This window comes from Pelodiscus sinensis, chromosome 2 (genome assembly GCF_049634645.1).
Source record: "Pelodiscus sinensis isolate JC-2024 chromosome 2, ASM4963464v1, whole genome shotgun sequence".
Classification (NCBI taxonomy): Eukaryota; Metazoa; Chordata; order Testudines; family Trionychidae; genus Pelodiscus; species Pelodiscus sinensis.
In genome coordinates, this window is record NC_134712.1 from 19807479 (window position 1) to 19823396 (window position 15918).

Consider the following 15918-nt stretch of genomic DNA (forward strand, 5'->3'; position numbering starts at 1 on the left):
GTTCTCAAAGTGCATAGAAAACATCCCCAGAGAAGTATTTTTTGTCTTAAATGTACAAGGCCAAACAGCTATTTCAAAAGCTTCAGAGGGGTAGCAGAGTTTGTAACAGGAAAACCTTAAAAAACAACAAATAGTTCAGTAGCACCTTAAAGACTAAGAAAATATGTAGATGGTACATGTAGATGTCGCTTTTGTGGGCACAACCCACTTCTTCAGATGACCAGAGTGTTGGAAATTCATATCCAAGAATAAATAAGGGAGGGGGGAGGAGAAGAAAAAAAAGGAGGGGCAGAAAAAATGTGACAGTGAGTAGATAAGCTTTAGAGCAGTGGTCCCCAACCTGTGGAGGTTGCCGGGCGCCAGGGGGCGTGGCAGTTCGCCCGCTGGGCGCCAGGGGGCGGGGATGGGGGCGGGGTCCCCCCATAGCCATGCGCCCGAGGCCGGAGCCCCCTCCCCCCCAAGCTCCGTGTGCCCGGGGCCGGCGCCGCCCCCCTCCAAGCGCCCGGGGCCGGGGCCAGCGCCCCCCCTCCAAGCGCCGCGCGCCCGGGGCCGGCGCTCCCTCCTCCCCCCCCCCAAGCGCCCGGGGCCGGCGCTCACCCCCCATCCCCGCCCCCCGGGGCCGGCGCTCACCCCCCATCCCCGCCCCCTGGGGCCGGCGCTCACCATGCGCCTGGAGCCGGCTCCGGCACTGTGCGTGCACCACGTGCCCAGGGCCAGGCCAGCCCCGAGCACGTGGCGGGCGCACACGAATGCCCCCGCGGGCGCCATGGTGGGGACCACGGCTTTAGAGAGATAGCCAAGTTAGTCTGTAACAGGAAAGACTTAAAAATCAAGAAATAGTCTAGTAGCACTTTACAGACTAAAGCTATTTCAAGTTCAATATATCCATTTCTAGTTGTCTTTTTGTTAAATTAGTGGAAAGAGATCAAGCCCATTTAAAGTCCTGAAAACCTGTGGAAACTTGCATACCCTGGCAAAACCAGTGGCTGCACAAGGGACTTTAATCTCCTGGCCATACAACACACAAAACAGCATACTTTTATACAGTGTTTTTACAGGTAGCACCACACAAAGTCAGGAGGTTTAATAATGTAAAATACTTTTGATATTAAAAAGCTGTATTCGTTGTTGTGCAAAAGTGCTGTACATTTGTCTAGTAGCTATTATGTCTTACCCCATAGTTTGGCAATGGGCAGGACTACCTTCAGGAGGGACTGTGTAGAAAGTTTGACATTTTTTCCCCTAGCACCACAAAACATTTCTTAATTTATTTCCAGGCCGTGACACTTCTGTAAAATGGTGTCACATCAAAACTACAGCAAGTTCTCAATTTTTTATGACTGAGATCACATCAGCATTTTGGCTGTTTGGCTATGAGCTTTGTAGCACACAACTTACTTTTTATTGAAGTGTGCTAAACTTTGCATGATTTTAAACTTTTTGAGAGAATGAAATCTTAATATTCTAAACTTCTATTTGGCTTATTGCACTGGCAGTGGGAAGCAAAATAGAGGAAGTGGGGGCAGGACTTTGCTTAAACAGTTTATTTTGGAGTCAAAATGTGATTATTGCACTCCTGTGATGGAATATGCTAGCTACTAGAGTTATGTCCCCAAGATGGGCCTAGGATAGCCAAAGATCAATATTTTCTAAAATAAGGAATTTACAGATGGGCTGCTTACTAAATCAATGCCCAAACCTCCCCCAATACGAGTTTTGGGGTGTCCACTATTTTTAAAAATCAAACCATAATCCAGGTGTTAAAAAGTGGAATGGGAGTCTAACTTTAGGTCCTTGTTTTTTTAAAAAAAGAGCTTGTTGCTACAAATATTAAAAAGTTGGACTGCAGATGTCACAGGTCCTAGCAGATCACACAAAAGCCAGGTCCTTTACCGTAGGCTCTTGTAAGGACTGCAGCTGCCCCACGCCGGGCTCTTGCTCTGTGATTGAGGAACAGCTGTCTGAAACACGGGCAGTGTCCCTTTAAGGGACGGGCATTTGACTCAGTCCCATTTCAGCGGGAAACACTGGGGCGGGCTGCTGAGCGCCTTTCTTGTAGCCAATCAGAGCCGGGTAAAACAGTCTTCCAACTTTGCACGCGCCAAAAATTCCAAAAGGACGCATCACCTATGCGTGTCTCTCCGCCTCCCTTCGGGAACTAACCTACAGGGAGAAAGAGTCCTAAGAGACAACCGGACGGAACGGTCCGCCTCGGGCTGGCCGAAAAGTCAACGAAGGAGTGTAAGAGCGGGTGCCGTATTTCACTAGTGGCGCTACTCTGCTCTAATGAGAGGTAGAGGCGGAGGGATACGACGGGAGGGCGGTGACGCGGCAGCCCGCGGTTTGTGGCGCCAGAATTCGGAGAGAAGCCGCCGCCCCCTTCTTCAGCCGGGGACGCGCCAGCTCCGGCCATGGTGATGCTACGGAGCAGCACGGGCAGCGGCAGTCCGCTCCAGTCTGCCGCGTCCCGGGGCAGCCAGGCGTCCCTGTACGACCTGATGGACTCGAGTGCCGAGTTCCTGTCCTTGACCCCCGCGCCGCGGAGCCGCAGGATGGGCACCCGCTCGGCCACAGCCGCCTCCGGCAGCAAGTGCGGCAGAGGAGCCAGGAGAGCGCCGTCAGCAGCGGGCAACGTGAGTACAGGGCAGCCTGGCTGTGCAGATCGAGGCGGATGCCGCCTGGAGCGCACGAGAACCCCACCGCCGCACTGGCCTCCGTGGTGAGGGGCGCTGCCAGTGCGCACTAGGTGGGGGAGGGGGAGCTGAGCTCTCCTGGCCGCGGGCGAGAGGGGTGACCCCACCCCGCCTGCAAAAAAATAGAGGCGTGGCCTGCTAAACTCCACCCCCTGGTGCTGGGCGGAGTAGGGAGCCAGCCAGAGTGAGGGCTGAGGGAGCTTGTGGTGGCACGTCGAACTCGTCTTCCTTATTCTGGGGTTGTCTCTGCCCCTGGCTCCTTCTGGCTTTTGGTAACCGGAGTAACCGCGAAGCTGTGGTCGCTCCCCAAGGGCTGGCTCCAGAGCCTCCTGCTCACCTACTGTTTAAGGGTCAGAGCCTGGCCCTTAGGGTTAAAATTGTGTGGCTTTAAGTGCGGGGATAAGTAACATAGGTGAGACAGCGCTTTACACTCTTTCTGATGTAACTTGGTGAGGTCATAACTCTCTTACTGTGGTTGGCTCTGTTTATCTCCTTGCGGCCACTGTTTTGTTTGATTTCAGGATAGTTAATGTTACCTCAGGAGATAACTCATCTTTTTAAAAGCTGAGGCCAAGGCTACAACGATGAAATATTACCGAGGTGGATTGTGCAGATTAACACATAATAAAGCTTAAAATTTTGTTAACTGCAGTCATTAGAGTTCAGTTAACACTTTAAACAAATCAGTGAGGGCAGATCATGTCTTTACACGATGATGGAACCTGCTGAAGCATAAAATTGTAGAGTGCTAGAAAGGAGCAATGAAAGTCGTTTGGTTAGAAAGTTAAACCAGGTCAAAATGCTCCACACAGATCTGTCCCTCTGTTAACTCCTCTGGAATCCATTAAATGTTTCCATATCCACAGTAAAACCATGGGGAATGCCACTCTATAACTTCAACTTTGTAGGAAAATAATTCGTATATGAAAGTCAAATGTTCAAATCTATTTAACTACTAAATGACAGTCTGGACATTTCTGGTCTACGTGACATTCCAACTGAAGGTGTATGTATGTACATGTCACTTCTGAAATGCAAAACAACATGTTTTTCAGTTAATTTCACAGTAGTCATAAAGCTTCATAGTTGCATAATTTAAATTTTAACAGACCTAAATTTTAAACTTTGCCCAGCAGAGTAAGTATGAGATCTGTGCCAAAAGGAACTTTTGGGAGTTAAGTGTTTTAAAGGGATCAGGGTCTGTGGGCATGGGGGCATGTGAAGTCTCCTGGCCTGTAACCATTTCAGAAATTTGTGAAATGGCCCTCCTTCAAAAATTATTGTCCACCTCTATTCTAAAATGTTCTTCCTGGGGAGTAGTCCTAAACCTGGGCTCTGAATAAAGATCTGGGCTGCCTCCTGTTTCTATGGGGATGTAGACTACTCCACTATGAATACTTTCTGAGTTGGAGGATCCCAGAGTGAAAATTGGTAGGAAAGAAGTAATTTTCCCATTTTGCTAAATGCACATACTTCAGCTAAAGCATTTTCTTTTTCTTCATCTTCCTAGGAATTTTCTTCTAACAACACTGAATGTTTCACTGGACATTCCTTAGGTCCAATAAGAAAAAGTAATCTGCACTCTTCAGACTCTAGCTTTGACAAAAATATGGAAATGTTACGGGAGAATGTTAATGGAGGACACTTTACAAGGTAATTGTTCTCCTTCCATATTTCTTAATAATCACTGTTAAATTGTGTTTTCTCTTGTTTAAATGACTGACTTTGAAATATTCCATCAGCTCCTAGATGATCCTAAATTTTGCTCTTTTACAAATAAATGATTTTGGGAGAGGAGAAATATACGTGTCTTCCATTACAATGTTAAGAATCTCTGCAAACAGAGCTGACAGTCCCGTGTGGGGCCAGAAGTGATTTCTAGAAGTGGTAGCCCTGCACAGGGCTGGGGCATCCCTCTGTCCACAGTGGGCCGCTCCCCGGGTATTGTTTAACTGGTGATCCATTCACGTAGCTATTTCAGATCTTTTCCTGATAATATTAACTAGGGATGTGACCATGTAGCCAAGAACATGATTAACCGATGAGCCTGGACTACCTCCTTACCATAGTCAAGCCCAAGGAAAGCCACAGTACTGTTTGACCTTAGAATTTGTTTTTTAAAACTTCAGTAGGGCAAATCCATATGTGTACATGTCTGGAATTACAAATACCTCCCAGATCAATATCTTCATATGGTCCCCTGATTGTTTTTTGTGGTTTTTGGGTCCTGTAAAAATAATGGCTCTTTTGTCTTTATAAGCCTCTGATTTTTTTTTTAAGCTAATTAAATCTTAGAACTTGATGCCCAAATGAGTTAAGCAGTAGCAATAATACTTATTTCCCATTTCTTTGTATAGGCAGTTGGCTAAGCTGCAGGCTGACAAAAAAAATGAGGATTGTAAAGAAGGTAAAGGAAGAAAATAAGTCTTTCCAATTTTTAATTAGTGTTAAGTTTTAAAATGCCTGTGTTGTTGTGTCATTTAAATTGTTTCATTTGAAATCAACCTGCAGTGCTGAATAAATTAACTTAGTATTTTTAAAAGTGGCGAGGAGTCCTGTGGCACCTTATAGACTAACTGCCCACAAAAGCTTATGCTCCAACCCTTCAAAGACCCACTTTGTCAGATGCATCTGACGAAGTGGGTCTTTGCCCACGAAAGCTTATGCTCCAACCCTTCGGTTAGTCTATAAGGTGCCACAGGACTCCTCACCGCTTTTGCAGATTCAGACTAACACGGCTACCCCTCTGATACTTAGTATTTTTAGCTCAGATTCAGGCAACTAACTTTAACAGCAGAATACAGTGTAGGCTGTATTCTGTCATTGAAAGTTACTGATTGCGCATAGCTAAGCTGTCTGAACTTTATATGCATCTCTATGAAGCCAAGAGCAGTACTTGACTGCAAAACCTGTAGTTTGACATACTTCTACTTCTCATTGTTTACTGTAAATTCATAACCCTGTAACCAAGACCTATGTTTATAATCAAGTTTAGGTTTAGTAAAGTGTGATCTAAGTGATTATTTTGTGTGCTGTTTTAACTGTGATACAACAGTGAAATAATTGCTACTGTATGTTAACTATTTAAAAATCAAGCCTTTAATGTGAGGTAACTGATGCCATATATAAATGTTTTCCAGGTTTCTTCAAAAGTGACTTGAGATTTTGAGTGTAGGTGCACAACTAGAAACAAATTAAATCTCCTGAAAGTGTGAACATTGACCCTCTGAAAATGTGATTCTTTTATCTGTTGAGTGCTCAAAAATGGAGGCACCCAAAATGCTAGTAAATAGCTTGACAGCATAAGTGTAGAATATGTAGACTAAAATTGGACACAGTTTGTGTTTTACAAGATAGGAATAATTATCTTAGGTTGCTCTTAGCTATTCTATAAGCTGCATACTTAAATTAGCTGGTTATAGTTTCTAAAATCAGTTAGATATAATGTGTACATGAGTGATTTTTAAGTGTAGAATATAATATGTAGGTGTGTTTATCACTTAAATTTTAAAATTGGAATTTGTGGTCAAAGCAATAATTCACATATTTAAACAAAAGTCCAACACTGGTGGTTTTTTGTGTTTAAAAAAAAAATTCTCTAAATTTGAGGGGGAAATGTGTTCCTTAATATAATGTACATTTATAAACAGTAATTCTAGTCACCAGGTCTTTGAAAACCAGAGCTGATGTGAAAGCTGCCAAACAAGTCCATGGAGGGAATGGGGATGTGGAAGTGCGTCGCAGTGGCAGAATCAGACGAAGTCGTTATAGTACTACAAACCAGTCTGTTTTGTTTGACAAACTTATAACCAAGTAAGTGATCTGTCCTCCAAAAATGGTAGCAATCCCTAATGACTTTGCATGTGCTTGAGTACCATGTGAACTAAACTTATAAAAGTGCTTGCCAAAAATAAATTCACTATGACAGTTCTTTATATATGTCCCCATGACACTGCTGAGTTTCTATAATGCAGTACCCAGTGGAGAATTGGAGAATGCACAATTATCTGCCATGGCATCAAGTTCAGAACCAAAGTTACAAAACAACCATGTGGTCCCAGCCACATTGTTTCCTTCCTGATTGCTGTCAGTTGTAGGGCCTTTCTTCTCTGTTCCAATAACTTGATCTCCAAGCTTTTCCTGTAGTTGATGTTAGTATTTTTAGATATATTAATGTAGTGTTTGCTGTTGTGCAACTAGGCCAGTTTGACCCTGGTTTTAGCCTCTGAACCATTGTGATTAATCCTGTCTTCAAAGAACTACCAAGACTGAGTTTAAAGGAGTGTTTTATATCCTTAGAATATCATGCATACATTTGCCTTGGAGACCCTGTTCCTGGATTGTTGCTTAATATAAAGCCTTCAGTGTTTCCAAAACTGTGTGGTGTACCCCTTAGAGATCACCAAGGATGATGATGGATGATTGGGGTACACAGCCTGTGGCAACCCCGATGGGGGAGGGGTGAATGCCACCCAGCCTCGCCCTGCCCCCGGCTCTGTTCTGACCTCCTGCCTTCCCCCTCTGAGCCAAATCATTACTACGGACCTAGGTTCTCAGCTGCAGAGGGGGGGCGGGTGGACAAGGGTAAGGGGGTTGCAACATGACAAGTTTGGGGGCCATTGCTCTAACCCTGGCTTTATAGGGTCAGGTGAGTCTAGGCTTGTCTTTATAAGCTGGGGTCCTGATTCGCTTTGCAGTCAACAATTGGTTCTACTATCATCTTCAGTTCAGAAAATGCCAATTATGATGAAACCAGTAGCATGGTGTCGAAACAACAAATACTGTCTCTCCTCTGTTCTGATTTAGGAATAAACCATTCCAAGAAAGGAGTTGGTTGATTCGGGGATGTTAGTGATTCTATGAGCATCTTTTATGACCATCTTATGCATCAAAGAAGTATATATCCAAACAATGATGGATTGGTGCAGCAACTTCCTTGGTGTCAGGAGTTCCTTATGTACTAAATAGATTTCATTCCACTTGTGTACAAGTTGTGGCGAGAGGGAGGGTTAAATGATAGAATTTCTCTTGTAGCTAAGGAAAGAATTGATTGGCTTAGGATCTACATAAGTGCTGCAGTTGCCTTTGTATTCTATCCTATAAATGTTTGGTGCTACAGTATGACACTTGTGCAGCCCCTGTCATACTTACCTGGAGATTCAAAGCTCAACAGCAGTAGGATACACAGCTAGTAAGTTAAACAATGGGAAGAATCTAGAAGTACAGTTTTGGGCGAGTAAACATTTTGTTCCAAAAACTGATATAAGAAAAATATTTCTCTATTTTTCCTATTTATGTGAGTTTTTCACAGCAATAAAGGAAAGAAATATCCTTTTAAAAAAAAAAAGGTAAAATATGATTAGTCCATGCATATAGTTGGGGAGAGTAAGTAGCAAGTGCAGCACCTGAACTATTTTTGAACTTATTTTTTAAAGGCTGATTTATGTCAGTTTGACAGTATAATTTTAAGCACATCCCATTGAAATTTCATGCTGATGCACTTTTTTTTTATACTGTCTGAACTCCTCACGTATGTGTCACTTTTTTTATCTCAGCACTGCAGAAGCAGTATTACAAAAAATGGATGACATGAAGAAGATGCGCAGACGTCGAATGATAGACTTGGAAGATCTTGGAGTGTTCAATGATGCGGAGGAAGTAAATATGGACTCATAATGTTTCTTTAGAGGCATAAGGGGATCGTCTTAGATCACCAAATGACTTGTTTGGTTTTTTTTAACTAGCTTATTTACCTGGTGTTGCTCAGGCCCTTAAGGAGGGGTCAGGGTTGGGAAATGAGGAGGGAGTCTGGGCGGGGGATATTTTGTGTAGAGGAGAAGGCGGGGGGGGGGGGGGGCGGGCAAAGCACTCTTTCTCTCTTCCCCCCCCCCCCCCCCAAGATTTGTACCAGAGTTGCTTGCTCTTCACCTTCATGCCCCTGTCAAGGAGCAAGAGCAAAATGCACAGCTCATCTACCCCCTGTGCTTCCCAGCCAGAAAGAGGAATGTAGTACACATTCCTCTTTCTGGCTGGGAAGCACAGGGGGTAGATGAGCTGTGCATTTCTCCCTTTCCTTCCCCCTCCCATTCCTTAACGAAGAACAGCCAGCAATGTCCATATCCAAATCTGGGAAAGGGGCAGCAGCAGTGCCTCTCCACCTCCTCTAAAAAGCATATGTGGAGTGGGAGGTTTGGGGTTGGGGCAGTCCCAGACTGTTGGGGGGGGAAGGGGGCACTCCAGCTGGGTCACGACAGTTGGGGCCCACCTGACTGCCCCTCTTTAATCGATTAACTAGTTAAACATTATATTTAACCGGTTAACCAATTAAACAGGATTTTACATTCCTAATACAGCTTAGGAACTTGGAACTTACGTGTGTAGCTGCATACTTTTCACTGGTGCTGAGAGAAGTTCATTCAGGATACTGATTATCCTTCCTAATTTTATTGTCCATGAAAGAAGGTATTAACTAGGAAGACAAAGGCAAAACAGTGAACTGACTTTTCTAATTCTTCTGTTCCTTAATGCTTATTCTGCTCAGTATCAATATACAATATTTTGATTGAGTTTATGAAAGGAAATGGAACATGTGGGATGTGACTATTAAGAGAAAGTAAACTTGGTCTTCCAATGCTACTTTTAGTTCTACCGAGTATAACCACACTTTAATTTATCCATTTATACATATGCAATATCTTGATAAATATGCTGTGTATATGATGTCCGTGCTGCAGGGTCTGAAGTATGTGTATATTTTATAAAACTGCCACTGTTTTTTTTTTCTGTCCCATAATTAGGAAAATCTAGATATGTACACTCGAGGAAAGCAAAAGAGAGAGCAAAGAACTGATGAAGAAACCACTGATAATCAAGATGGCAGTGCAGGTCGCTGTTTATTTTAATTTTCTTTGTCTTGTAGTGAACATATGTAATATGGTCTTAAAGCAGTGATTTTCAAACTTTTTTTTTCTTATGACCCAGTTAAAGAAAATCGTTGATGCCCGTGACCCAACTTAATTTTCCTAGAGTATGGGTGGGCTCCAGAGTGGAACTGAGGATGGAACTGAGAGCTTTGGGTATAGGAGGAGGCTCCAGCTTTGGGGGTATCACAGCTGTGGCAGAAGAGGCTTCTCTTGAGCGGTTCCTGGTCACCATTGCTTTGGTGGTGCTAAGGCAGGCTTCCTGCCTCCCCTGACACTGATGACCATGCTGCACTCCAGAAACAGCCAGCAGCAGGTTCCCAGCCAATGGGAGTACGGAGCTAGTGCTCAGGGCAGAGGCAGTATGATCATGAGTATGTAGATCTGCCAACTCTCATGTGAACTTTTATTTAAATAATTATTTTCATGACTGTATCAAACTTTGCTTTCCATGCTGGCTTTGGGGTAGGGAGGCTATTTTTTCCTATATACTTGTATTGTATTTAGCAGAATAGGGCTCTGATCTGGTTTAATGCTCTAAAGAAGTGTTTCTCAAACTGTGCTCCGTGGAGCCTGAGACATCTCCAGGTCTCCGCAAGGTTGACAAACTGGAAACATTGATAGGTACTACACATACAATCAGTGGACCGCTGGGGCTCCGGAGCCCAAACAGTTTGAGAACTGCTGCTCTAAAGCATTACTACAGTATACAGTGAAACTCTGATGGTCTGGTACTCCTGATGGTCCGGCACCATCAGGAACCCGGAAGTGCTTTGGGCAGCTGGACCATTGGAGTTGCTCTGCCCCCAGATTCCCCAATTCAGCCGCTGCTAAAACTGACCAGTGGCTGAATCGAGGACGCCTAGGGCAGAGCAGCTGGGGCGCTGCCAGGTTGGTCCCATAGCACTGCCCCTCGGGGCTGGGAACCCAACCCGGCAGCGCCCCAGCTGTCCCCGATTCAGCTGCTGCTGAAACTGACCAGCAGCGGCTGAATCAGGGACACCTGGGGCAGAGCCGGACTATCGGAAGGGGGGGCTATGATGGGCCTGGGGTGGCATCCCCCCACCCCAGCCCAGACCCCTTATAGCCCCCCCTTCTGATAGTCTGGCAAATCTGATAATCCGGCACCCCCTGGGTCCTAAAGGTGCCGGATTATCGGAAGTTTACTGTACATAGTAGACGTTAATCATGTTTAGATTTTCATTGTACTTTTTCTTAACTTACTCTTTTCACAATATGAGTAAAAATTATCAGATTCTAGTCCCAGATCAGCTTTTTACCCACATTCACCAGGATTTTAACATTTTACATTATATATAAAGGCAGTTGACAAGTATGTATTTTGGGTACACTGCGGCATTGCTTAAAAAGGGCAGAGTTAAGCTTGCATTGTCATGAACCTTTAAGTTTGTATTTCAAACCTCTGAAAAAGCAGAAGATTTTGCTGAACTTAAAATTCTGGAAGGGCAAGAAATACTATTGGGTTATGTTAACTATTAATCATTTTTTGTCAGTGTATTTCATAGTTGGTACTTCTGTTTAACTGAAAGAAGTGTCTTTTGTAGGAGTTAATATTCATTTAGGTCAGGGTGGGCAAAAGGGCCTACTCAGGCCAGATCCTGCCTTGCAAGCGGGTTGATCTGGCCCACAGAGGCCCTGCCATTCCCACGACCCCAGGCCAATTAGGATCTGGTCACAGGAGGGAAGTGCATGAAGTTTCCTCCACCCTGCCAGGAGCACGGAGTGGTTTGAAGTGGCTTCGCCTGCTCTCCTGCCCCCAGGCTCTGATTGGTCTGGGGGCGGGGTAGGGTTGCCTGATGGTTTCAACGAAGATACCAGACACACTTGACATTACATCACAGTCTACATTACATCTTTAGAAAATACCGAACACTTATATTTTCTAATTTATATTTTCTTAATTTGTTTCCCAAACAGAGAGCTCAAATACCGGACTATTCAAAAATGGACACCTGGCAGTCCTAGGGTGGGGGAGCACAGGACGTCTCTTCTCACCGCCAGGGGCATGGGTGTCTAGGGGGAACCTGACGGGGAGCAAAGGGGCTACCCCAGGCCAATCATGGTCTGTGGGTGGGGAAGCCCAAAAGCATCATGGCCCTACTCCTTCTGGTGTGGCCTGGGGCTACTAAAATTTTTTTAAGTGGCCCCCAGCAAAAAATTATTGCCCACTCCGATTTAGGTAAAATTATTGCCCACTCCGATATTGAAGGCTTCAATATCTGAGACATAGGTGAGAGGATTATTCTAAGAGGGGTGGGCGAGATTCTGTGGCCTGCGCTGTGCAGGGGGTCAGACTAGATGATCATAATGGTCCCTTCTGACCTTAAAGTCTATGAGTCTATGAGGTAGTTGTATTTCTTCCCTTTATTTTCAGTTGAGGTGCTACTGTGGTTAGCCAAAGGTAAACACTTATGAATGGCTGTCCCACCTCCTGTTCAGTTTGTTATGGTGGACTGGTATAATGATTATGCTTTGAAATGTTTGGAGGGTGAAGGTGCTGACAGGTCAGAAAGAAATCAGACATAATCTGTTTCGAAAAGTCTTGACTCTTCTTTTCATGTTGGTAACATTAACTTAGAGTATGTGAAAAGACCAGTATGATGTTCACCTCCTTTTCTCCCTCCCTGTATCATGTAGCCTCCTTGTCAGATTTTTCAGCTCAGCCTTCCTTTTCCATCCAATTAAATTATTAGTGCATGAAAAGTTGCTCCTTGCTGTCTGGTGTCCTCTGCTGATGAATAAACATCACTGGCAGCAGATCACTAGAAGTTTTGTATGCTACCTGGTTATATAAATTAAGCCACAAGCTGGGTTATTTGAGGCTTGGGGTTTATGTCCTACTGCAGCCAGGCCCTCCCTTCAAGTTGATTGCTTTCCCCCATGCTTTGGCAAGCCCCTCTACCCATTGTGGGGATGGCATGTCCTTAACAATTCATTCACTGCTTTTTGAAAGTTTAATATGAGCTACTTTTATGAGCTGCCTAGATACCAGCACACACACACACGGGAAAGGGAGAGGGCCTCTCATCACCTTAGAAAGGCATGGGCCTCAGAGCCCATGTGATTGGCAGGGGGAGAATCTCCAAACTACCCATCAGGTCCCTATCCTCACAAAATCCTGGCACACGTATGGAAAGGAAGACTATGGTGTTGGCCACTTCATCTTGCTTGCTTTCTGCCTGGGTGCATCTGTACAGCACCCCTAGCTCGAAATAAGATACACAATTTGCACTACACAAATTGCATAGCTTAGTTTGATACTATTTCGAAATAGCTTATTTCAAAATAATTCACTATTCCAAAATTCCCCTTAACCCTCATGGAATAAGGATTACCAGGATGTCGGAATAAGCTGCCTGTTGTTTTGAAATAAATTTCAAAACATAACGGGCTCCTTCAATAGATGCCGAGTAGCTAGTTTGGGATACTTTCAGTATCCCAAAATATCTCCACGGTATAGACATACCTCCAAGTTCCTAATCCAGTGATGGGCAAGCAAGGATAATGAGTAGGCCACATGAATGGCCCTCCTCCATCTCAGTGGGCCACAAGATTGAAATTGGGCATGTGCTGTGACCATAACTCTGAGAATAAGATGAAATACATTGCATTTAATTCTTGTTTTTTCATGGCTTTTTCAATATAATGTGATCCATTATTGGGGCAAATTAAATTGCTAGCAAAAGTAACAAAGCAGAGGGAGTGCACGACTCAGTGTTTGCTATCAGCATGTAACTAACATGGGCCCTTGCTTTAAATGTATGTCACTTCTCATTTTACCAGGGACTGATCCACCCTCTTCTCTGCTGAAGACCCCATTTCCACTCCACCTTTTTCCTTAAACCCCCACCTAGCCTCTTCCTTGCCTCCTACCCCAAGCATGTCCAGTTCCTGCTCTCCCACCCAGCATTTCCAGAAAGCCATGAATAATCTGATTCACAGTGAGATGAAAGTGCTGGGAGGGAGGAGAAGTAGGTAAGTGCAGAGCCCTTAGCCTCCAGGGGCACAGAGGGAGGGTGCACAGGCTGTACTAGAACCACAGTGGAGCCACATGCAGCCTGGAGGTTACCTACTACTGACCTTGTCCTTTTCCCCTTTCCACCAAGACCCTTCCTCCCTTATTCTCATAATCCCCCAAACCCTTTTTCTCTTTACTCTTCAACTTCCTGGTGTAACATCCACATGTTTACTTTATTAGTTTGCCTTCTGAACTATCTCCTGTACTCCCCAAAAAGAGCTCAACAGATGCATATTTAAAAACATGCCTAAGGTTTTCTCAGATTTCTGCAAAGAAGGGCTTTCAAGCATAAGATGTCTCAGTGTATTTCAGATTTCATGGCCCCAGCATGTCCCTTTGAGCCACACAGGTCAAGTGACTTTTCTGGCTGGAAATTCTCTTGGATAGTCTTTCTGTACATGTCCATGTAATGTATGTTTAGAGCATACGTAGTTAACTCCTTTCCTTACCAATTTCAGTGTTGCTTCTCCAAAGAGGTAGTGGGTGCCATGTAGTATCTGGAGAAACAGTGAAGTGATTGAGAACATTTGGATGACAATCAGAACCTAGGTTTGATCGCCAGGCATTGTCTCAAAAAAAAAAAAATAGTAGTAGTCTGTCAACCTTAAGAAATGCAGGTTTTGATGGAAAGCTGTGTTTTGGGAACTCTGCTCAGATAACTCCATATTTGCATGACAAACTCCACGTGGCATCCCTGTGAAGCACATCAAATGTTAAGGCAATCCAAATAATTGAGGATTTTAGAGCATTTTGAAGAGTCTTCCTTTTAATAGAAAGGGCTTCTGAACCTTAACATTGAAGAATATGAAGGGCATTTCTTTTGTATCAGTTAGCTAGATTTATGTTAAATATGCTTGATATTAATGGTATATGTTATCAATGAATTAAGGTTCTGTTGTTTTCCATTAAACTAAGAGAAAGTGTAATTTATTAATATTAGAATCATCTGAAGAAGAAGCTGAAGACCAGGAGGATGAGGATGGAGAAGATAACCAAAAGCGCTATGATCTTAGACAGAGGAAAACTGTTGTACGCTACCAAGCACCATTGGAAAGTAGGTCGTACATGTCTTTTCTGGTGACCTTGTTTCTTGTCTATAGTTATAGGCTTCAGAAACACCCATCTTTGGCAAAACACATTTTCATTTTCTTAGCTTTCCCTCCTTTGTTCTGAGATATCTGGCCTCTTTTATTCTCTCCTGCATCTTCTCCACTCTGTTTTGCACTCAGTTGACTAGTAATGCTCCACTTTTTGTCTTTTTTATAAATCTGTATGTTCCAAATTGAACAGATAATGCAGTATTTAATCAGAATTAGCTTCCATGGTGTTAACCTACAAAAGATCTTGTGATTAAGATCACTGCATAATTCAACCTATATATTTTATTTATTTCCAGTTTACAACACAATTACTCTTCGACTACATTTTTATAAGTTTCTAATAAATTACAAATTAATTCTACATATGCCTACTGTTTCTTAATGAAGGGTTTTGTTTTTTTTAAGATCAAGATTAGGAAAGCCATTCTATATACTCCTGAAGGAACAGTAACAAATAAAAACTACTTGCCAGTAACTTTCCAGTGTTACTGTTTTCTATTGTTTTTCATGACTTATCTTAAATCTAAACACATTTTGGCATTAACAAAAGAAATGTAATTCCTAGTTATTACTGTAATCTGCCATATAATAATTAATTTGTGGTATTTACTCTGATTTTAAAGATGTAAAAATATCCTAAATAAACTGCTTTTAATAGAGCCAAGGCACCAAAGAAAGCCCAAGCTGTTCTACACTGGTCCATCCTCTCCTGTGAGACGAAGATTCCCTTTTAGCCCTGCAGGGCCTCGAAGTCCATACTGCAAAAGGATTAACAGGTTGGTATATGGATGGTGATTATTCTCATTTATCGGTATTGGTGGCAGTCACATCATGTAAAGTCGCTTAATGACTTTCAGAATAATAGTAATTAGAAGACTTACCCAGCATTGCCTGGGTCCTTCAGGGCAGGGGGGAGGTGTGTGTGTGTGAGTGATTTGGGGGAGGGCTAGGGATATGGAACGGGGTCCGATAGTGAGGGTTGGAGGTGAGGAAGGTTTCAGGATGGGGGGGGGTCCCATTGGCCTTTTCTCCCCCTTCCTCAGTTCTTCTATCAGAGAGGCAGCAAGCTGGGGGGAGCCAGTTTAAAAGCCAGCACCCCCCCCCCCCCCCCAGCACCATCTCAGCAGAGGCGTAGTGGGGGGGACCAGGCGCACGCTGGTAATCCG

The 15918-nt window shown here is 43.8% G+C and overlaps 1 protein-coding gene across 4 annotated transcripts in view; it reads left to right on the forward strand.

Annotated features, from left to right (window-relative positions):
- The first annotated feature begins 1972 nt into the window (after window positions 1-1972).
- Window positions 1973-15918, forward strand: part of ATAD2 (ATPase family AAA domain containing 2) — an 88231-nt gene continuing 74285 nt past the window's right edge. For 2 of the 4 annotated variants that reach the window (XM_025178690.2, XM_075920165.1), the window contains exons 1-8: window positions 1973-2633; window positions 4204-4346; window positions 5051-5100; window positions 6353-6506; window positions 8249-8351; window positions 9491-9578; window positions 14593-14706; window positions 15411-15528. In XM_025178690.2, coding sequence (XP_025034475.2) covers window positions 2412-2633; window positions 4204-4346; window positions 5051-5100; window positions 6353-6506; window positions 8249-8351; window positions 9491-9578; window positions 14593-14706; window positions 15411-15528 — 992 coding nt within the window. In that variant the 5' untranslated portion in view covers window positions 1973-2411. The remainder of the gene's footprint in view (window positions 2634-4203; window positions 4347-5050; window positions 5101-6352; window positions 6507-8248; window positions 8352-9490; window positions 9579-14592; window positions 14707-15410; window positions 15529-15918) is intronic. The other 2 variants (XM_075920164.1, XM_075920163.1) reach the window with 2 other exon arrangements.